The sequence below is a fragment of the Grammomys surdaster genome, unplaced genomic scaffold, assembly GCF_004785775.1.
Source record: "Grammomys surdaster isolate TR1022 unplaced genomic scaffold, NIH_TR_1.0 125368, whole genome shotgun sequence".
In the NCBI taxonomy this organism is placed as follows: domain Eukaryota; kingdom Metazoa; phylum Chordata; class Mammalia; order Rodentia; family Muridae; genus Grammomys; species Grammomys surdaster.
The window spans coordinates 615523-638041 of NW_021620240.1; the positions used below are offsets into that span (position 1 = coordinate 615523).

General features: G+C 45.9%; 1 protein-coding gene and 1 non-coding gene across 2 annotated transcripts; one reads left to right on the forward strand and one right to left on the reverse strand.

Moving 5' to 3' along the window:
• Positions 1-217: 217 nt before the first annotated feature.
• Scimp (SLP adaptor and CSK interacting membrane protein) lies at positions 218-20921 on the reverse strand. Its single transcript, XM_028785944.1, has 5 exons — positions 20810-20921; positions 9429-9552; positions 7148-7211; positions 3213-3286; positions 218-889 (listed from the first exon to the last, which is right to left on the reverse strand). The coding sequence occupies exons 2-5, from the start codon at positions 9538-9540 to the stop codon at positions 684-686; spliced, it is 456 nt and encodes a 151-aa protein (XP_028641777.1). The 5' UTR covers positions 9541-9552; positions 20810-20921; the 3' UTR covers positions 218-683.
• Trnag-gcc lies at positions 5246-5316 on the forward strand. The gene has a single exon. It is a non-coding gene; the product is annotated as a tRNA-Gly (tRNA).
• Positions 20922-22519: the final 1598 nt, after the last annotated feature.

Here is a 22519-nt window from a genome sequence, read left to right on the forward strand (position 1 = left end):
AGGGGTGGGTGGGGCCTGAGAGAAGGGAGACAGGCACCCTTAAGCCACGGTCTACATAGGGATGGGAGCTGGGGGGCTCCACACAATCGAATATCAAGACTGTGAGCCCTAGCAGTGGTTCTCAACCTATGGGTCTCAACCCCCTTAAGGGTTGAATATCAGATACCCTGAATATCAGATATCTCCATTACAATTCATAACAGTAGCAAGATTATAATTATGAAGTAGCAACAAAATAATTTTATGGTTGGGGATCACCACAGCCGAAGGAACTGTATTGAAGGATCCCAGCATTAGGAAGGTTGAGAGTTACTGTCCCACAGCCATGGTCACCAAGGGAACAAAGGGGAATGTTGAGAAATGAGTCGATTCTCACAGGCCCAGTGGCCTGCGCTGAGGAAACTTCCTCCATAGAGGTGTCAAGGCCACACCCTCAGAGTCTCAGGGCAGAGCTTCTGCACTGTCAGAAACATCAGGAGGATCTGGAGCAACAGACATATTTGGAACAACAGGAACATCTGGAGCAACAGGAACATCTGGAGCATCAGGAACATCTGGAGCATCACCTGGGCCTCGGGAACATCAAGCTGCCCTGTCCTCTGCTGTGGCTTTCACATGGCTGAGGCGGCTTCCTCTAGGGATTAGGAAGTACTTGTGTTACAATCCAGCCATTCTAGATTATTCTAAAATGAGCTATGTAAGCCTGTTTCAGCTTGCCAAAAAGGTATGGTTGTTTTAGAGTGCTGGATTTCAGTGGTTGCCGGAATCTCAACATCATCGTAATCATTTTCTGGCTCCGTGGAGCCTGAGATAGCAAAGACCTTCTTGTTTCTAACTTTCTTCACTGATGAATACCAAGCTGATGGTTGTCTTGGAGCTTCCTGTGGGGCTAAAGCACAGAAAAAGGTCGCTATACGCAAGGCTACTCTGTACTAATGTATTTTTAACCAAGTGGCTCGACATGAGCTTTGAACACATTACAGATCTTCCCACTTCCTGAGTAACCAGTTCCCCATTTCACAGAGGAAAACCAGTCACAGACATGACACATGTCTCAGGATCACCCAAGTGCGTGAATAGCAAATGTTGGGCAGATCTCTTGACTCCCACATCTCTGCTCTAAGACCCCACTTCAAGGGAACCATGATGCAAACACTCAAGAAGCAGACCACAGCCAGTTGCTAAGTGACCACAGCTATACCCACAGATCCCAGATCACACGAATCTGATGGACTTCTTGGCTCATCCCCCCCTGTACCATACTCTACGATGCTCCCAGGACTTTTTGGTATTGCTTACATACAAATCTGCCCGCTAAGAAAGAAGGAAACGTGTGTGTGTGTGTGTGTGTGTGTGTGTGTGGTGGGGGTAGTGTTCAAAGATAGACTCGGTGCAGAATGGTCTATAGCAGGAACAAGAATGCTTGCTGCTTTTTGTCTGTGACTTAAGAGCAATTCTCCTGAGGCCCATGTGTAGAAGACTTGGTGTGATACCAATATGGGGACATTGTGTGTGGGAAGGGGGTTAAGAGCTCCTATTGCTCTGCAGAGAATCTGACTTCAGTTCCCAGCAACCACACCAGGCAGTTCATAATCACCTCTAACTCCAGCTCCAGGGGATCTAGTTCCCTCTTCTGGACACGTGTGTACTCATGCTACAAATGTGGGCAAACACATACGGACACAAAACTAAATGAAGGGTAAGAGATGGTGGGAACTTCAAGATATGGAACTGGATAGAAGCAGTATGGATCCTCCCTTTGCTCTGCCACTCAGCACTAAGATGTGATTTCCTGCTGTCACATGGGATCCTACCATGATGTCATATTTATCCCGTGATGCAGCTTTCCAGCGTTATGCTGTTTGGATACTCACCCACCAAAACTGCAAACTAAGTAAGCCTCTTTGAAAAAAAAAGTTACCCAGCTTAAAGTAATTTGTCATGGTAACAGAAAATGGACTGACACAGTGACGAACAGCTTAGCTACACCTATAATGAGAATCAGATTATTTCTCCAAGAAAATTGGAAAGCCTCTGCCATTTCATTTCCCGTAAAAATGAGTTCATGTTTGGACCCAGGAGCTAGTTAACTAACTAACTAACTTGGTAACTTGGATCATGGGTAAATCACTTAATGTCTCTGGGCCTCAGTGTTGTCAGCCGTCACAGGAGCACCAGCACTCAGTCTCACAGAGCTCTGAGGGTTTAAGTGAGATTGTGTCTAACTGGGGCCAGTCCCGGGAATCAGGGACCATCCAGGCCTGGTGGCCTTCACCTGTGATCACAGCACTGGGGACACAAAGGGAGGAGGATTGAGGAGTTCAAGGAGCTTAAGGCCAACCTGGGCTACATGAGACGTCTCAAAAAGGGGAGGGGAGACAAAGTCTGCAAAGTACTTGTCTCACAAGTATGAGGACCCAAGTTTGATTCTCAGAACCCATATCTGTGTGTCTATCTACTTATCTATCTATCTTCTATCTATCTATCTATCTATCTATCTATCTATCTATCTATCTATCATCTATCAATATATTTATCCATCCATCTATCTGTAGGTCAATTATCTATCTATCATCTATGTATCATGTATCTGTCTATCTCTGTCAATCTCTATCTAATCATCTTTCTATCCATCTTTCTATCATATGCCTATCTATCTATCTATCTATCTATCTATCTATCTATCTATCTACCTGCTATGTTCATATGTGTTGCTTTCATGGGGTGCATATTTGAAATCTCAGCACAGGGCAGATCCCTAGAACTCACTGGCCAGCTTGCCTCACCTGCTTGGTGAGTTCCAGCCAATGAAAGACTGGTTTTTTTTAAAAAAGGTGAATGGTGCCTGAGGAATTGCAGCTGAGGGCTGTTCTCTAGCTTTCAAAGATATACACACATTCATTCTCGAGCACATGTACACACATGTACACATATGAACACGAGCAGGCACACACCCAGACACATACCCACAGCCACACACATGTTTAAAAAAAAAATAAGCCACCATCTGCAAGTCAGGAGGCACCCTTCCCATATATCAAACCAGCCAACACCTTTATCTCAGACTCCCAGCCTCCACAACTGTGGGGAAGTAATATTTCCACTGCTCAAGCCATCCAGCCTATAGAATTTTGTTAGTAAGCCAAAAAAGATACAATAATACATTCTTTATCCCACTCAGAATGATACTGTTATCAGCAAACTGTACTTACCTAGGTCTCCTGGAAAAGGTGAATCCCTGGGTGGCAGTGGAGGTAACTGACCTGATGAAGGGTTAAGAACATTCCTAGGGAGGGAGAGAATGAGGGAGGGAGATGCACACACACACACACACACACACACACACACACACAGAGAGAGAGAGAGAGAGAGAGGGAGAGGGAGAGACAGACAGACAGACAGACAGACAGATGCAGAGACACAGAGGGAGTGATAGAAACAGAGAGAGAGAGACACACACACACACAGGCAGACAGGCAGACACAGAGACACAGAGGGAGAGACAGAGGGAGAAAGAGAGTCAGTGGTTGATCTGAATCAAGCCTGCCGCTGGCTGCTTTATAAGACAGAGCAAGTAAACGGATTGAAGACTCAAATCTAGATTCCTCCAAGTTGGAAGCATTTCCACACCTTTCTAGATTCTGCATTTCATTTCTGTCACCCCAAAGAAACCATTTCCTCCAGCCCACATACATAATGGGCAGGGATTGTCATTAGAGCACCGAGCATAGCCTCTTGTGGGAACGAGTGGTCTATCAGGTGTATTTCAATTTGCAAGACAGATGTACTCCCTCTTGATGTTAAGTATCAACACTGTGACCAGCAGCACCACTGTGAATTCACTACAGATGTGTCCAGATGTTTGAAGCAGGGCTGTTTACATGTTACAGATGCTAAATGGCCCCCAAAGTTCAGCTTAGCACTGTTGGAAAGTGGTGAAAACTTCAAGCGTTGGAGCCCAGTGGGAAGTTTTTAAATGACTGGAAGCATGTGTTCAAAGGGGACTGTGGGCCCTGAGTCCCTTCTGCCTCTCATCACCCCTCCTCTTGTCCCTGGCTTTGTTCTATGCCACACTCCTACCATGATGCCTCAACAGGCCCAAAGCATCAGGACCAACCAGTCATGGACTAGAAACTCACAAACCATGAGCCAAAAGAAACCTCTTCTCTTTATAAACTGATTGTCTCAGGCATTTGTTACAATAACAGCGCTCCCATACATCACACTGCCCAAAAGGCCAATCACAGTGGAAGGGACAAATTTACTATGGCCCACTCCCACAGTGGAATGCTCTACGGCAAGCAGAATGAACAATCTACAACTACACTCAACGACTCTCACAAAAATAATACTGATTTGGGCTTGTAGCTCAATAGTGGAGCCTGGCATGTTATACGTGAGGCCCTGGGATTGAACTGACACCCTAGTACTGAAAAAAAAAAGGGTAAAAAATGCAAAATACCATGTGCTATTTCAGTCACATGAAGCACGAAATGATCAAATGCCTGGCTGATTCCTTCTGGCTAGTAGGGATTTGGGGGTGCCATGGCTGAAGGCCTTAGAAGTAAGTGTCTATGATGTTAACGAGATCTACTCTTTTTTTTTAAAGGGTTATTTATTTTTTTTTATTTATATGAGTACACTGTAGCTGTCTTCAGACACACCAGAGGAGGGCATCAGATCCCATTACAGATGGTTGTGAGCCACCATGTGATTACTGGGAATTGAACATAGGACCTCTGGAAGAGCAGTTTGTGCTCTTAACCACTGAACCATCTCTTCAGCCCGAGATCTAATCTTGAGCTGGGTGTCTGCTTCATTCATAGCAACTTGTTAAGCTGTATGCTTCCTGAAAAAAAAATTCTGTAGTATACTGGCTGTTTTTGTGTGTCAATCTGATACAAACTGGAGTTATCACAGAGAAAGGAGCCTCCTTGGAGGAAATGCCTCCATGAGATCCAGCTGTAAGGCATTTTCTCAAATAGTGATCAAGGAGGGAGAGCCCATTGTGGGTGGTGCCATCCCTGGGATGGTAGTCCTGGGTTCTATAAGAACGCCTCTGTATCAGTTCCTCCTTCCTGACCTGCTTGAGTTCCAGTCCTGGCTTCCTTTGGTGATGAAGCAATGAATCTTCCTTTGGTGATTCCACAGCAATGTGGAAGTGTAAGTTGAATAAATCCTTTCCGCCTCAACTTGTTTCTTGGTCATGATGTTTTGTGCAGGAATAGAAACCCTGACTAAGTCCGCATTGGTGGTTTAGTGGTAGAATTCTCGCCTGCCATGAAGGAGGCCCGGGTTCGATTCCCAGCCAATGCACAGTAGTACTATTTGCCAGGCAGTGGTGGTGCACACCTTTAATCCCAGCACTTGGGAGGCAGAGGCAGGCGGATTTCTGAGTTCAAGGCCAGCCTGGTCTACAGAGTGAGTTCCAGTACAGCCAGGGCTACACAGAGAAACCCTGTCTCAAAAAAAACCACACACACACACACAAAAAAAGAGAAACCCTGACTAAGACATGTCATACATAATAGCTCATTTCTGTGGGAAATTTTCACATTGTAGCAAGGCCTTGGCCATCTGGCTCTGTGATGCTTGATTGACTTAGTCATCAATGGGATCAGATTGGACAAGGAAAGGTTATATTTTCTGGTCTCTTTGAACCCCAAAAACATCCATTTTAGAAAAGTGTAGATTTTCTTGCAGATAGGCAAAGGCTGCCCCTTAACTGGGTCCTGATCCTTGGTGACCACCTCTCAGCTTTTAGAATATCACATTGTTAACCACTGTGTTTATATGTCTGGTATTTTGACTGCTCCTGATGGCTATGCTCATGATCTCATTTATGGGGCATGCCTGCTTCTGTTCATCTGAACCCCTGAGTCATGCTCTATTAATTTGACTCCTGGAGGGGCTGGGAACTGAGTAGCTTAAGTCAGTGATGGGTTCTCTGTCACTGTTTCTGGGTACCAAGGCTCAGCTGAGCTGCTTGGGACTGTGATGCTTCATGTGTGTTGACATACGTGGTTGCTGGGATCTGTTCTCAGAACTTCCAGGGAAGGACAGCTGGAGGCTTGTGGCTGGTTTCTCCTATAGTCCACCTTATGTGCCTTTTTTCCTTTGCTAATTTTATCTGTTTTTGTCTGTGTTAGACTATAGCTGTGCTGGGCATGGTGGTGCACACCTCTGATCCCAGCACTCAGGAGGCTGAGGCAGATGGATCTCTGTGAGTTTGAGGCCAACCTTGTCTATATAGCAAGTTCCAGGACAGCCAAAGATATGTAGTAGATAGAATCCTGTCTCAAACAAAGAAACAAAACCTGTAAGATAAGTTCCAGGTCCCATAGGTCCCCCTCATGAATTCTTGCCCCTAAAGGGTAGCCTTGGGAATTCGTCTTCATAAATAGCAAGTCCCAAACATATCACAAAAGGCAAAATATAAAGCCAATGCTCAGGGCTAGAGGACCCAGGTTCAATTCCCAGCCACACGGTGGGCTATAGCTGTCTGAAACTCCAGTTTCAGGAGATCTAGATGCCCTTCTTCTTGGGTATCAGGCACACACATAGTACACAGACATGCACAGAGGCAAAGTGCTCATACACTTAATATAAAAATAAATCTTTAAAAGGGGAAGCAAATGCTATACTTTTATGCCACGTTTTCAGACATGTAATCTGCTTAAAGAAAAGAGGTGTATAGCTGGGCAGTGGTGGTGCACGCCTTTAATCCCAGCACTTGGGAGGCAGAGGCAGGCGGATTTCTGAGTTCGAGAGTTCGAGGCTAGCCTGGTCTACAGAATGAGTTCCAGGACAGCCAGGGCTTCACCAAGAAACCCTGTCTCGAAAAACCAAAAAGAAAAAAAAAAAAAAGAGGTGTAACTGAGTTTTGGACACAGAGCCTACACAGTAACCTCTGTCAGAATAAATATGACCAGGGAACCCATAACAGGATGCCAGAGGTGCCCTGTACCCACAATGCTCCGGACCTTCTTCCTCGCATAGATGGAGAACATTGACAGGTCCATCTCACCAACTCCATAGGGAAGGAGGCATTGCAGCCACACCAGAACAGAATCAGAAGGGCCCTGGTGGCAGTGAACAGTCATATTCTCAGAGGTGAACCACAGGGGTCTCCCCTCCCTCCACTTACTCATACATCTTTTCTTCATCTCTTCCATCCTGTTTCGAAGGTTTGGCAATTTCCCAGTTCCTGCCTAAGGGAGGGAAACCATATTCATTAGAGCACATTAACGAAAGTTATGAGTTCAGAATTTAGAAGTCCCTGGAAAATAATCAGATCCAGGACGTTAGGAGGGGAACTGCCAAGAGATAAGAGACTTACGAACACCCAGCTTGCAAGTGACAGAGCTAGCTAGCATTTGGAACCTGGCCATGAAGCCGCAGAACCTGGGAGGGAGGCAACCCTTGGCCAGCAACAGCAATAAACAAACAAATGGATAAATGGAAAAAACTTAAAAGATAGCCAATGGATAGAGAAGTATATGAGCCCAGAACACACTTTATAAAAATTATATATTTAAAAAAAAAAGATGCCAGGCATGGTGGTGTACATCTTCAATCCTAGCACTTGGGAGGCAGAGGCAGGCAGATCTCCAAGCTCAAGGCCAGACCTGTCTACATAGTGAGTTTCAAGATAGCCAAGGCTACATGGAGAAACCCTGTCTCAAAAGAACAAAAACCACAAAATATAAAAACTAATAATATATAAATACATATATGTGTGAATTTTATATATAAAATAAAGTAATAGAGTTCTGAATAAATCCTCCCCTTTTATTAAAAATTAATTACTTAAGGGATAGTGGGAAAAGAAGATCAAATTGGGAACCTAGCACACTGAGATCTGATCTCAATTCTTCCACTAACCCCTGAGCACCTCTGCTGAGGCTCTGTCTCCCTTTGGGCTAGGAACCCCCTAAAAGGCCTGCCTTCAGTGCAGCCAGACCTCAGCACTCACTGAGCAGATGTCTGGGGACAGTGTGCTGAGAGCTTGGGAGGCTCACCCAGGGCACGCTAGTGTACTGCCTGGTCTGTTAGCTGGGCATGCTCCTGGCTTGGACCACTTTGTATTTTCTTTTAAATGGCTAGGATCTCAAAGGACTATGCTACTGCTTGGAGAGTTCATTTTTCTGGACATAAACAGCAAAATGGAAAACTTAGTTGTAGATAACCTAAAATTAATGTTCATTTCCAGTCACCTTGTCTGAGGAGGCCAAAACCTTCTGGTCAAGATGGAAAAAATAGCAGAAAACAGGTCTTAGAGAGAAGGCAGTCATGCTACTGAAACACGTTCATCATGGATTGTATCTGTGTTTGCTTGTTTTTTAATTCTCACATACGTTACTGCAGTTTTTCCTTCTTGCCCATCCTCCAGTCTCTCCCCCACCTCCCCTTTTCCCCAGATCCACCCCTGCTCTGTCTTCTATCAGAAAATAACAGGCCTTCTAGGGACATCAACCAAACACAGCATAACAAGCTACAATAAAGCCAGCACATACTGTTACTTCAAGGCTGGATGAGGCAACCCAGTAGGAGGAAAAGGGTCCCATGAGCAGGCAAAAGAGTTGGGGACAGTCCCTGCTTCTGTCTTATGGGATAATCCTAATCGCCAAGCTTCTCAGCCACAACATACATGCAGAGGACATAGGTCAGACCCCCCCCCCAACAGATTCTCTAATCTCTGTGAGTCCTCATGAGTCCCAGTCACTTGTTTCTGTGTGCCATATTCTCATGTTCTTGTGGTGTCCCTGACCCATCTGGTTCCTTTGATCCTTCCTTCCCCTCCTCTTCAGGACCCCTCGAACTCTGCCTAATGTTTGCCTGTGGTACTTAAACTCCATGGATTCTACAAGAGTAACCCTAGCAAAGACTTCTAGTAACGGGGGACATGGAGCCCGAGCTGGCCCTCTTCTGTAACCAGGGAAGCCCTTAAATGGAGGTCTTGGGGCACCAACCCAGTCATAAAACCTTTGACCTACAGTTTGCCCTGCCTGCAGTATGCTCTGGGACTGTAGCCTTGTAGAACTGTCATCAAGAAGACCAGAGAGACTTCACTTAGCAACTGATCAAATCTATATTTTAATGCTCGAGACAGTTGGCTTTCTACAGACTTCCATCTGCTCCCTTTAGAGAGCCACAGAAAAGATGATATCAGTGCCTGGAAGACATGGGGCTCCAGTGACCCTGCATCTATTTTTACCCAAATCCTCTGGCTTTGGAATTAATCTCCTCCCCTTTGATATGCACATGAGAAACTGAGGCCCAGGGACAGAGGTTTATGGCAAGGCTAGAACTCACACCCAAGGCTCATGATGTTCCCCTAAGTCCACACAGGCCAGGCTTATGCTGAGTTTTGCTGCACTGACATCACCTGTCCCCCACCCTCTGCCAGGTAAGATGGCCATCATTACCTTGTCTAAGCTGCCACCTGCAGACACAATACAGGATGAGACCTAGGACCAAGGAGATGAAGATGATGGCCACAGCTAAGATGATCCAAAAATTGTTCCTCCACCAATTCATTGCTGTGGAAGCCTAGGAAGAACAGAGACCGAGGCATGAGGCGTAAGTGGAAAGCTGGGGCTGTCATCTACCATGCTTCCTGACACATATGCTTAGGACCCAGACAGTCAGACCTTACAGACAATGCCTTAGCAGCCCACAGGCAAGTTGCTTACCATCTTCGGAGATTGTGTCCCATCTGTAACATGGGACTGATGTTGCAAAGTACTTCATAAGAGTCTGTGAGGCTTAGCTATGAGCCGTGTAACTACTAGACTCTTCAGAAATAGGCCATGGCCATGGCTTGCTTCCACTGCTGAGGCACAGCAGACAGGAGGTATACCACGAAAGGCAATCCCCAGCTGCAGTTCTTTTTTTTGTTGTTTTTTGTTTTTGTTTTTTCGAGACAGGGTTTCTCTGTGTAGCCCTGGCTGTCCTGGACTCACTGTGTAGACCAGGTTGGCCTCGAACTCAGAAATCCACCTGCCTCTGCCTCCCAAGCGCTGGGATTAAAGGCGTGCGCCACCACCGCCCAGCAACCAGCTGCAGTTCTTTATATCTCAAAGATAAGATACACTTTTTACGACTGTGGAGAGAGAATTTTGAGAGGTTTTTTGTTGTTTTGAGGGTGGGGCTAGGAAAAGTACCTTGCTAGGTGCTATGATTTGAATATGGCATGTTCCACTAGAACTCATGCTGAAGCTTGGCCACCATGACACAGTATTGAGAGGTGGTGGAATTATTTTTTTAATAAAAAAAACTATTGTATATGTGTGAGTGTTTTGGCTGCATGAGTGTCTGTACCACATGCGTTCCTGGTGTTCACGGAGCCAGAAGAGATTGACAGAGCCCTTAGAACTGGAGTTTTGGACAGTTGTGTACAACCATGTGGGTGTTGGGAATCAAACCCTGACCCTCTGGAAGAGCAGCTGGCGTTTTTAAAAGCTGAGCCATTTCTATGGCAGTCCCCCAAGTCGAATGTTCAGTGCCTACCATGAAGAATGCTCTGAAGTCACCCCCTTCTCCATGGACTGCTGTGAGATGCTTTTTCAACACAGAGTAGGCTAACTTGTCTTTCTGAGAGTAAAGCCAAGAGAGAGAGCCCAGGAGAATCACATTCCATTTCCAATGTAGTATCACCTGAGACCACCAAGCTAGTTCAATGGCTGAGGTGCTTCCAGACAGGAGAGGTATACAGGAGAGAAGTGTGGGAAATTTGTCCTGGGGGAGGGCATGGCCAGCTACAGGCCCTGGAAAGATACAGAAATGGCATCTTACTCTGGCCCCAGGCCTGTGGCCAAGCTGGTAGACATGACTGTAGGTTGCAGGATTGCAGGAAGCCACCAGAGCATGGCACAAGCAAATGCCTGCCTGACAGGATGCTGAGAATCAGCCCCAGGCTGTAGCCACAACTCTCAGAGGGCTACAGAGGACAACAGACTTCTCAAGAGATGGCTGTTTGAAAGGCTGGGTCAGGGGATGACTCAAAATCAGTAGTCTGGGGCCAGGCTAGGCAATATAACAAAGCTATGTATCTTTAAAAGATGTTATATTAGGACTGGAGAAATTACTCAGTGGTTAAGAGCACTGGCTGTTCTTTCAGAGGACTTGGGTTCCGTTTCTAGCACTCACATGGCTGGCTCCAGTTTCAGGAAATGCAATGCCCCCTTCTGGTCTCTGCAGGTACTACACACAAGATGCACACATAAATGCTAGCAAGCCACCACACACATAAATTTATTTTATCTTTCAGTTCTGAAGGTCAGCAGTTCATGAATATCTCATTTGTAAGTCTGAAACCAAAGGGCTGTGGGCCTTTAGGCAATACCCATTTAGATCCTCTAGGAGAGAATCCATTTTCTTATCTCTCTGGCTTCGAGAAGTCGCTCACAGTCCTTGGCTCAGGGCCATTTCCTGCCTTCAAAGCCTGTTACACAGCTCTGACCACTCTTCTGTTGTATCGGCTTCTGATCATCCTCTGCTGACTTTCTTCCAGTGCGTAAGGACTCTTAAGGTTACACTGGGTCCATCACTGAGTCAGGATAATTTCCTCACTCCGTCTGCTGATTAAAAACCTTGATTCCCATTTTCTGTGAACTCTGACATAATCCAAGTTCTGGGGATTTGATGTGGACATTTTGAGGAAGGGAAAGACTCTGACACAAATGACTCCATGCTTACTCCTCTATGAAAGGACACTCTGATTAAATCAGATCAGTGGGCTTATATTGTTATATTTTTTAAAAAAATATTTTGCCTTTTTGTGATAGTTCGAGAAGGAGAGGATTCTGCCACCTTTGATCTGAAGTCAGTCACATGGTGTCTGGTATCATCACTGTGGTCATGCTGCAGCAGGGTCTTGCTTCAAGGCAGACTTGGGATGGCACACAGAAGTAGTCTTTGTTTTCAAGTGGCAGGAGGGATACTCAGGGTATAACTCCTGCTTGTGATAAGGCAGGGTCCTCAGAGCCAAAGTGGGTCCAAGAATAATCTTAGCTGGGGACAACAGAACTGTGGGACCCTGTGGTCTAACCCTGACCCAAATGCACGAGTGTGTGAGTCACTTACGTAAAACGGTGTATGAGCAAATATGTTTCTATATAAACCTATGCACATAGTCTCCACACTTGAGATCACCTGTTGCTTACTCTTATGTGGTAAGTGCTATATATGTAGTTGCTACAGTGTGTCACTGAGGGAACAGTGGTAAGGGAGGTAGAGAGTGCATATGACCAGTGGAGAGGCTCTTGGTGCTTGGAGCATTTTCAGTCCTCTGTTGGCTGAATCCATAGATGTAGAACCTGACTGAAGAGGGATGACCACATTTCCGTTTCTCAGAAGAGGAAGCAGAACTTGGACAGGTTAAGAACCGTGCTAATTGGCAACCTGAGATTCCAGCTCAGACACCAGAGTCTGTCTATTCTGCCACCTTAACATGAAACCCACAAATTCCTTCTCTTCATATCAGAACTGAAAGCAGAACCGTGCTCAAAACTTTCCAATATTCACAAGACTTCTGTCTCTCGGTGCAACTTGTTGCTCATAAAGGAAACCCAGTGTGGAAAAAAAAAAAAAACACTTAGAATACCCGTATGTAGCCAGGTGTGGTAGCATTTGCCTTTCATCCTAGCTCTCAGGGGACAGAGACAGGTGGGGCTCTGTGAGTTCAAGACCAGCCTGTTTACATTATCAAGTTCCAGGACTACATAGTAAGACTTGTCTCAAATAAACAAACAAAGAAACAAACATCAAGAACAACAAAATTGCCATATGTATTGTGTGTTGACTTCCCATGAGTTTAGTTACTCTACCTGCCCAAGATCATTTAATCCCCACAATAGCCCCATAAGCTAAATAGTCATCATTATCATCCCACTTTACAGGTTAGAAAATAGAGGCCTGGAAGAGCTTAACAAGATTGTAGAGCAGATAATTGAAAAAAAAAATCAGAAACCAAAGTTTGTCTGACTCTAGGGCCTTAACTTTTGACCATTATGTCTGAGCATCTCAAAAAATGTTCAATTTCCTGGGTATTAAGATGCACTTAAATACAAGGCCTTGTGCACCTACTCTGCCTCAAAGTCCAACTTTCAACTCTTATGGGTCTGGTATGAGAATCCGAATCAGCATTTTTTAACAAGCCATCTAGAAGGATCTCTGGTCTGAGTGAGGAGCCCCACAATTGACTGGTCTGCAGGACTCCTAACTGGTGCTGGTGAGGCCATGTGTCTATTCCCTGGAGCAGCCAGAGATGGTGGCAGCAGGAGCTGGGTGGGATAAAAGGCACTGAAAAGGTTCCTTGAACCCAAATACCTTCCCTGTGTGCTGGTCATGGCCCCTGGAAGGCTACCACCAATGAACAAGTTCCCTCTCACCAGCAAGGCTCCAGGCTGACCTTGTCTCTACTTCTTCATTTAAACTCACTTGCCTTCACATTGAGGAAGAAAAACCTAACTCCCTGGTGCCTTAGGTTTTCTTTCCAGGACTCGGCTCTCTGAGGTCCTTGGAGGACGGTTATAGCCGATGTGATAAAGGTGAAGAAACGCAGTTCCTGGAACATGAAGTGGTCCCAGGAAGCCCCCTGTGTCTCCGTGCTTGATGTCCTCTCCCTAACACATAACACTTTCTGTTAAGGTGTCCAGAACTCCAGAACTCTCCCTCCTTTCTCCCCAGTCATCCTGGGGAGTCTCAGAGCTTTACAGAGTAGATCTGTAGCTCTGCGTGCGGGGGTGGGGATGAGGGATGGAAGCCACAATCATCAAGATGGACAGGAAGAGGAAGAAGAACTTGGGAGAAGGGGTTGCCACAGGAATAAGGAAGGGGGAGGGTGTCTTCACGGAAAACGAAACCCTGAATTTCAAGAAGGGAAGGATCCAAGACCCAGAGTTGTTTGTTTATAATGTGAGGGACTTCAGCCTGTTGCAGACTGTGACGGTTCCAGAAGGGAGGAGAAAAATGGAACTCAGGGTTGAAGGGGAGAGAAGGAAGAAGAGTCAGAACAGAGCTGGGAGATGCTGTCTCCAGTCAGTAGTAAATTGAGCTTTCAAAATGGAACAGTGATCAGGAGAGAGGAGGGATGCTGAATGGAACCTGATGAAAGATAAGGACGACATAGGGACAGGAAGTTGACAGATCAGACCAAAATGTCCATTTTCTCCAAAGTAGGAAGTAGAGTCAATAACCTGGGTACTGGGGTAAGCCAGGGCAGGAGACAGGCTCGCTCTCAAGCGAGGACAGTGCTCCCAAGTGAGCCAAAAAATCTTCCACCTCTGTCCAGCCCAGCTTTCCCACCCTACATCCCCCTGTGTCACTTACTTCTGGAGCCTTCCTTCCCTCCTCCCTGAGCCCCATGAGTGCCCCTCAGCTACATGAAGGGGGACCTCAGACCTGGGTTACTGTGTGAAGTACAGATGTAACACATCTCTCCCCACCAAACAATGCTGGCATCTCCTCCCTGTCTGCCTGTGTTCCTTTGGTCATTGTCTCCCTGCCCCCCCCCAAGCTGATATATAAGCATCATGCCAGCAGGGCCCTGGCACCTCTTACTACCATTCTCCTGGTGTCTAGGTCACAGGGGCACAGCAGATACGGCATGTGTGTCTGTGGATGTATAGATGAGTAAAAGATTTGACAGCCCTTTTCACCACTGTGGGTAGACATCCCTTGTGGCTGTGCAGCCCAGGAATGTAACAGCAGCCATGCTGTTGTGAAATGCCTTTGCAGTTTCTGCCCCCTTCTTCCTGTGCAAGGTTAGTTCTCTTCCCTCAGCCTGACGCTGTAGACTCTAAACATAAACTACCCTAAATGAGTAAGACAATAACTGGGGCTGAGGATGTGGCTTCATGGTAGATTGCTTGCCTCTTACGCAAACGCTCAGAGATCGATTCCTAGCACCACAAATAAAAAAGATGATCACTGCTGATTATCTTTATTTAGATTTACAGAACCCAGAACATGTGCTGATCTTGAGTTACACCAGAATATGTAATAATTCTTATTTTTTCCCTTCTGTCCAATAGCTAACACAAAGTGATTCAAGTACTACAAGGCTTGGCTTGTAGAAAACAGATATAGCTATCTACAGATAGAAACCAGCCCTAGGCCGGGCAGTGGTGGCGCACGCCTTTAGTCCCAGCACTAGGGAGGCAGAGGCAGGCGGATTTCTGAGTTCCAGGCCAGCCTGGTCTACAGAGTGAGTTCCAGGACAGCCAGGGCTACACAGAGAAACCATGTCTCGAAACAAAACAAAACAAAACAAAACAAAACAAAACAAAACAAAACAAAACACAGAACAGAACAAAACAAAACACCCCAGCCCTAGGAGGCTGCTACATTATAGCCAGAGAAAAATAAGAAAGGAAGCAGGTGCTCCGAATGATGAAGACCCACCCAGCAGTAGCCTTCCTGCCTGCTGCTCCCAACACTTTCTTCTTTTCTTGTACCTAACTTCTTGGGAGGAAGCATTGGGGACATCAGCACACACCTTCTCAGGCACAGCTCCTTGAATGAAGCTGATCTCTTTCCTACCAGCATCCTGTTCTGGTGTTTATGCAGTGAGCAGTCAGATTCATATATTATTCATATAGTACAGAGTTTTGAGTGAGAGTCTCAAATTCCTGCCCTGTGTAGTCTTATTCCCAAGTCACCTCTTTAGGACATATGATGTCAGGTGAGATTCCTGCCTTCCATCTGCCACCCACTCCTGGGGGTGGAGGTAGGTTGAGAAGCAGAGGCCATGGCATGCATTGGGGAGGGGCATTCTAGCTACCCCTGGATGTCCTGCATTCCTCAGGTTGCCTAAGGCTTTTTAAGGAACCTCAGTGAGCCTGATGCAATTCTGTGTGGTGGAAAGGACTGAGCAGGACGTTCTACAGGATGGTGGTGGTTGAGCAAGGTAGGAAAGCCAAGAAGAGCAATGGTTACCCCAGATCAGTGTGCTCTTCTTCAGAAAGCATTTCTGGGGAGCCAGTGACAATACTTTATTCTTTATCATGAATTCCTGAGACTGATGATTCATGACTTTAATCTCCAACACTTGGAAGGCAGAGATAGGTGGATCTTTGTGAGCTCCAGGTAGCTTAGACAACATAGCAAGTTCCAGGCCAGCCAGGGCTACAGAGTAAGACCCTGTATAGAATAAAGGAAGAAAGGAAGGAAGGAAGGAAGGAAGGAAGGAAGGAAGGAAGGAAGGAGGGAAGGAAGGAAGGAAGAAAGAAAGAGTTCAAGGCCAGCCTGGTCTACAGAGTGAGTTCCAGGACAGCCAGGACTACACAGAGAAATCCTGTCTCAAAAAGAAAAGAAAGAAAGAAAGGAAGAGAGAAAGGAAGAAAGAGAAAGAATGAAAGAAAAGGAAAAAAGAAAAGGAAGAAAAGAAAGATAGGAAAGAAAGAAGAGAGACAGGGGCAGGTGTCGGGACTGGGGAGAAAGATAGTTTGCCCTGGAAAGTCACACACATTCACAGAACTGTAAAGCACTCCAGGGCCTTGAGCTGGGCACCCAGGGAGTGGGCTGCTTTCCCTCATCTTCCCGGTGTCCAGCATCTGTATCTGGAGCAAGATTCATAAGGTCTCCACACAGACTCCAACACTTTTCCAAGAGACTGACACATGCGAAAGAGCTCAGAGGCTCACCAGACACCGGCATTATCAAGAGCAAACCAAAAATGCTCAATTTACAACTGGAATTACCTTTGGGAAGGACAACCGCCCTTCACTGGGAGGCTACAGAATACCCACCCATTAGCTGAGCTGCTGGTAGGAGCCGGGAGTGTTCTCCTCTGTGTCATAAAAGGGGATATTTAGAGATGGAAACCTGGAAAGACAAGTAGGAGCACAAGCCAGGGGCTGGTACAGAGTCTGAAGAAGCATGGCGGCAAAGATGGCTGTACAGTGTTCAGTCTGTAGTTGCTCACAGATGCACTGTGCATCCCTCTGGTCATCTCCTGCCCAATCCTTGACAAGGTCTCTGTGTCTACCAATGCTTTCTTGAGCAGGCTTGTTTTGGTGGTGTGGGAACCAGGAAAGGGGTTTGGTTCATGACTCAGTGCAGTACAGTACACAGAAGCTGTGAGCCTGTGCTGAGCAGGAGGAAAGAGATACCTCCTAAATTAATCCACAGGCTTACTAGAAAGGGCTTTGGAAAGTCCTAAAGTCATGGGATGAGGGTTCGAACTGATTTCAAAGGCACAGGGAACTAAGCACTCATCAAGCCTGTCAGCGTGAGCAGTTCTTGTCTGGTTCCTCTCTAGCTGCCTGTCCACCCATCACTGATCCACATTCTCCACCTGACCACCTTGCTGCCATGTGTGCTGGAAATGGCCTTGTGGAGACTTAGTGTCAATTTAAAATTGAGTGTGGACAGGGTGAGGCTACAGAAATCATCCACTGTCTGCTCATTCTGTAGTCTTCCATTTCTGCCAAAGGCTGGCAAGCTCAACTGCCACATTTCCCCTCCTTCCCCAGCCTTCGCATCCATTATCCTGTATCTCCACTTCCAGTGCACCAGCCAGGGTTCTAGACTCCCATCTACCTGTTTTAGCTGTTTGGCTCCCTGCTGACTGCCACATATTAATATGACCCTTTGTTTTCTTCCTAGAGTTCCTTGCCAGTGAAGCAGAGTGAAATATGAACTCCCTAAAGTCTGCCCAGCATGGCCAAGATCAATCCCAACTGGCATCTGCCTACCTCAATAGCCTCGGGACTCCCCTATATTTCTGTGCCCCACTGAGCTTTTGTCTTGCAAGGGACATGCAGTTCCACAGACTCCCTGCATCCTCCCTGGACTTCTTGGGGGTCACTCTGTCAGCTTAAATTAAAGATTCTGAAGATTCCTGAACTGACCAATCAATGGGCCTCCAGGGGGTGACAGCCCCATGGCTCATATATGGAAGCTCCCTGGGGACAACAGCCTGCTGGCTATCTTGAGGCTCCATTTGCATACCAAGCATTGTGTTTTTTATTTAGATATTATGCAAAACTCAATAAAAATGGAAGGCCTTCCTGTAGATGTGTAATTTACAGTTTAGAGTAAAACTGAAACAAAATGGAGAAAATGTCAACTCCCTACCCTCAAGCCTGGAAATCCTTTTATTCTGATGGCTTGAAGAAGAGATAGGTACAGACACCTCCTCCTGACTAAATCTTCCCCCACCCCCCATTGTCTAATGCTGAAAGGCGGCAGGGTCCTCCAGATGGCCGTAAGCACATCTTTTCTTGGAGTCAATCTTCAGTTCTCCGGTCAGATGGGATACAATGTATAACTTTCATTTTTATGTAAAAAGAAAAGGCCATTGTTTACCAGTAATTTCTTAAATTATTAATAGCTATGAAAATGTGATGTCGATGTCCTTAAACTAAAATACCTGTCTCCTAGAGTTTGCTGAGGACTCTAATATTTTGCCAGAAAGTCTAGACACTGTGACTCCTGGGAGTGTCACCAGCTCAGCTCTTAGAAGTACGGACCTTCCAGCTGGAGGGAAGACTGCTAGCTTGGAAGGGCTTGGGGGGCTTCAGGAGGGATGTGGAGAGCAAGCAAAGGATTTCAGGTGATTTGTAATTATGTATTGTGACTGATATAGCTTATTCAGCAGTGCATTTATCATGGGGGTATCTAGGATATGCACACATGCTAACACTATATAAGGTATCTAGGATATGCACACATGCTAACACTATATAAGGGGCCAATGACTTCAGTAAATTGATACTTACTTATTGCTGTTTAAATATACATTATTACCATTAAACTTGTTGCTAAAGAAGACATATTTATGTAAAATATAGTTACATATTTAAGTATTTGTTTTGGATTATGTTTCCTTTGGGATATTTTGTGTGTTTGTTTGTTTATGTTGAGAATTAAACCTAGGCCCTTGCACATACACAGTCAGTACTTTACCACTGAGCTACATGTCCAGCCCAGGGCCTTTAACATCACATGCAGTATTTTACTAAAGTGAACGGGTTAGTCAAGGTCCTTGTAAATGAATGTACTGACATTGTTTTATATACAGAATTATATATTTTTGGTGAGGGGTTGAGGCAAGGTCTCTCTACATACCCTTGGATGTCCTGGAAGTCACTAGGTAGATAAGGCTGGCCTTGAACTCACAGAGATCAACCTAACTCTGCCTCTCCAGTGTGTGATTAAAGGTGCAGCTATAAAATGATATTTCAATAGAAAACCCTGTGAGGAAGTTTATATTCTGCTACATTGACATACTGGAACACACTGTAATCACATCATTATTCTGTATTCTGGCTTGCAAGCCCTCTATTTAATGATGACATCATGGCTAGTGTTCCATTAAAAACAGTGTCAGGCTGGGTAGTGGTGGCATATGCCTTTAATCCCAGCACTTGGGAGGATGAGATAGGTGGATCTCTTTGAGTTCAAGGCTAGTCTGGTCTACAGATCGAGTACCAGAACAGCCAGGGCTACACAGAGAAACCCTGTCTGGAGGAAAAAAAAATGTCAGATCAGAATGCAGATCTTGTAGAACTAATGAGGTGAGGGTACTTATGCATAATGAGTGGCTATCTCTGTTGTTATTTAAATTCGTTAGGGACTTAGCTGTAATGCCTGCATGTGCTAACACAGTGTTTGGGCCAATAACTGGACTGGCAGTTGCCCACACTGTCATGCTGCTGCATGTGTGTCTCAGTATGATAGCTTATCAAGCCAGGACAGCCACACATTAATCTTGAGTCTGATTTGTTTTATCATAGGACTCAATTCTATCCATACACGCTCAGTCCTCATAGCTTATTGCTTGCCTAGCAAATCTGTCTGCCTTCAGTTAGGAAATACGTCTATTTGCTAGGGAAAAAGGAAATGGGAGCAGGGGAGAAAGGGAGGAAAAGGGAGAGGGAGAGATAGATGTAGGGAGAAGGGAGAAGGAAGAGAGAAGGGGGAAGGGGGAAAAACTCTATCTTGACAAACTTCTGGAGAAGCTGATCCTCCTACACATGGTCTGTGGCATAATACATGGATTAAAAAAATGATTTTTGAAGAGCTAGAGACATGGCTCAGTGGTTAAAGACAATGACTACTCTGTCAGAGGATTCCCAAGTTCGATTCTCAGCACTGCACTGTGGCTCACAACCGTCTGCAACTTCCCCATCTTGCCTCTAAGGACACCAGGCATATATGTGACACACAGACATACATGCAGGAACAATTCCCAAACACAGAAAATAAAATATTTTCTATAAGAAAAAAAAAAAGAATTGAGAACATTGATTTTTTTCCAGAGGTCAAAAGCACGTGGCTCCATCAAGGCCTCGCACCAGCTGAACACCTTCTGAAGGTTGGCAGGTGCCTTATAAATCCCAGACACCAGAAGCTGAGTGCCAAAGATACCAAGAGCCACACTGTTCTGATTCTTTCATCCAAGAGCACCAAGATGTAGCCTGAGTTTCCGAAGTGCAATGAGGGTCCTTTCAATCGAATACCAGATATTGCAGACATTACCCAGACAGTGATAATTCTTTACACTGTACACAGCTCACTCCCAACGGTGACTTCATCCTTGGAGGTAAACTTATCATGCCTGGCACACACACTGGAGGAGTGAAGAGATGGCTGAAGCCACTCAGCAGCAAAGTCAAATGGATTCTTCAAGGCCACTGTTTCTCCAGTTGTACCCTGCTGTGTACCACTGCCTCAGGCAACAGTCCCCTCAGCCCATGCCTGTGAAATCGCCAAATGGCCACATGACTAACAGCAACATGGACAGATGACTATGGAGGAAAAAGTAAGAAACTGTTCTTAGGAAAGTTGAAGCACTTACCTAGACTGCCAGGGTGTTTGCTGAAAGCAGCTGGGGAGACAGCTGTGGACTGAGGGCACAACTTAAGCACAACTAGGGAGAGGCTTGATCGCCCACATACCCTCACTCACCCTTGGAGGCAACAGGCACCAGCCTGACCACACTTCCTCTTTCTGGTCAGCCCATGGCAGTTATCCCGTTCTAGTGAAGCTAACTACCCCAGTTTGTTTTGTTTTGTTTTGTTTTGTTTAAGCTACCTTCCCGCTGCCCTTCGTGGCTCCAGCAGAAGCTCATAAAGGCTGGTCATGGTGTGGAAGGGGGTCCTGAGAGGGATCAGGCTCCAGAGTGAGTGAGTGAGGGGTTGTCCCAGGGGAAATCTCCCTTGAACATTCCCGGGCATGGTCATGTGGGACTCAAAAAGAGAGGCAGGGCCCTGAGTCCACCCAGAGATGCATGTCGGGAGATGGGAGACAGAGGCATCATCCCACAAGAGTGGCTCTTGAGCCCCTGGACCTGTTGGCCCAACTTCTGTTTAGAGGAGTCGAGAGAAAGGCTGCCAATCTCTGAGAGAGCATAGCGGCGATACCTAGAGTGTAGCCCGGGCTGTTCTTGAACTTGTGATATTCCTACTTCTGTCTCCCAAGTACCAGATTACAAGTGCGTGCTGCCACACCCGGTGAGTGAGTGGACAGTATTGATTGAACTGAGTCATTTCCTACCACACTGTGAGACAGAATTCCCAGTGATGCTCATAGCCTCTAAAAATGGAAGTTTGGATGGGGGAAAAAAGAAACCGCCCTGTAGAAGTAGCTGCTTCTGATGTAGTCACTTTGGGGCAGCACAGATGTATCTGAGGTCTGCCTCTAGGGGAGAGGGTGCTCTGGCACTTCTAGGAGCCATTGTTGAGCACTGTTGGGGGCCAGGCATGTTGTTCCTTATCTCAACAGATCTTCACTTAATTGGATTATTTCCTTTGTTTCTTAGACTACTGAAGCGTGTAGAGGGTTTGCCATGTGACCTCAACTCAGAGCTGTTACACTCGAAGCTTGTGCTCTTCCCTATTCTGCTTAGCTGAAACTTAGTTGCTCAAAAATTGTCCTAAGCTAGGCATGGTGGTGCATGCCTGTGATCCCAGCACTGGGGAGACAGAGGCAGGAGGATTGCTGCCAGTTCAGAATCAGTACGGGCTATGTAGTGAGAGCCTGTCTCAAAACAAACAAAAACCCTCCCTACCTTTCAAACAGCAAATTTAAAATGATCTTTTGAGAAGTGAGCCAGAGCTCCTGTGGGAATAGCATAGCCCAGGCTAGCATGGTGGGAATAGCGTAGCCCAAACTAGCAGTGTGGGAATAGCATAGCCCAGGCTAGCAGACCTATGGTCCTTGGCTTGTGCTTGATTTATCCAGTGGTTTTGCTTTCTGTCGGATCCCCAGTTCAGCTGTGACATTGCAAACTCTATAATTATAGTATGTCCAATAATCTGAAGCAAGTTCAAGCCCTGGGGGGCAGAAGAGCAAAATTCCCACCCCAATTTGTCAAGCAACTCTCAAGTAAACCCTTTCCTTCTGCTGTGGTCTGTATTTTGTAAAATCAGTTTTCAACCGGTGAACATTAAGTTGCTCTCGGATTCTGCTATGAGATCTTGCTTCTGTCCCCTTTCTTTTTTTTTTCTTTTTTTTTTAAAGATTTATTTATTTATTATATATGAATACACTGTAGCTGTCTTCAGAC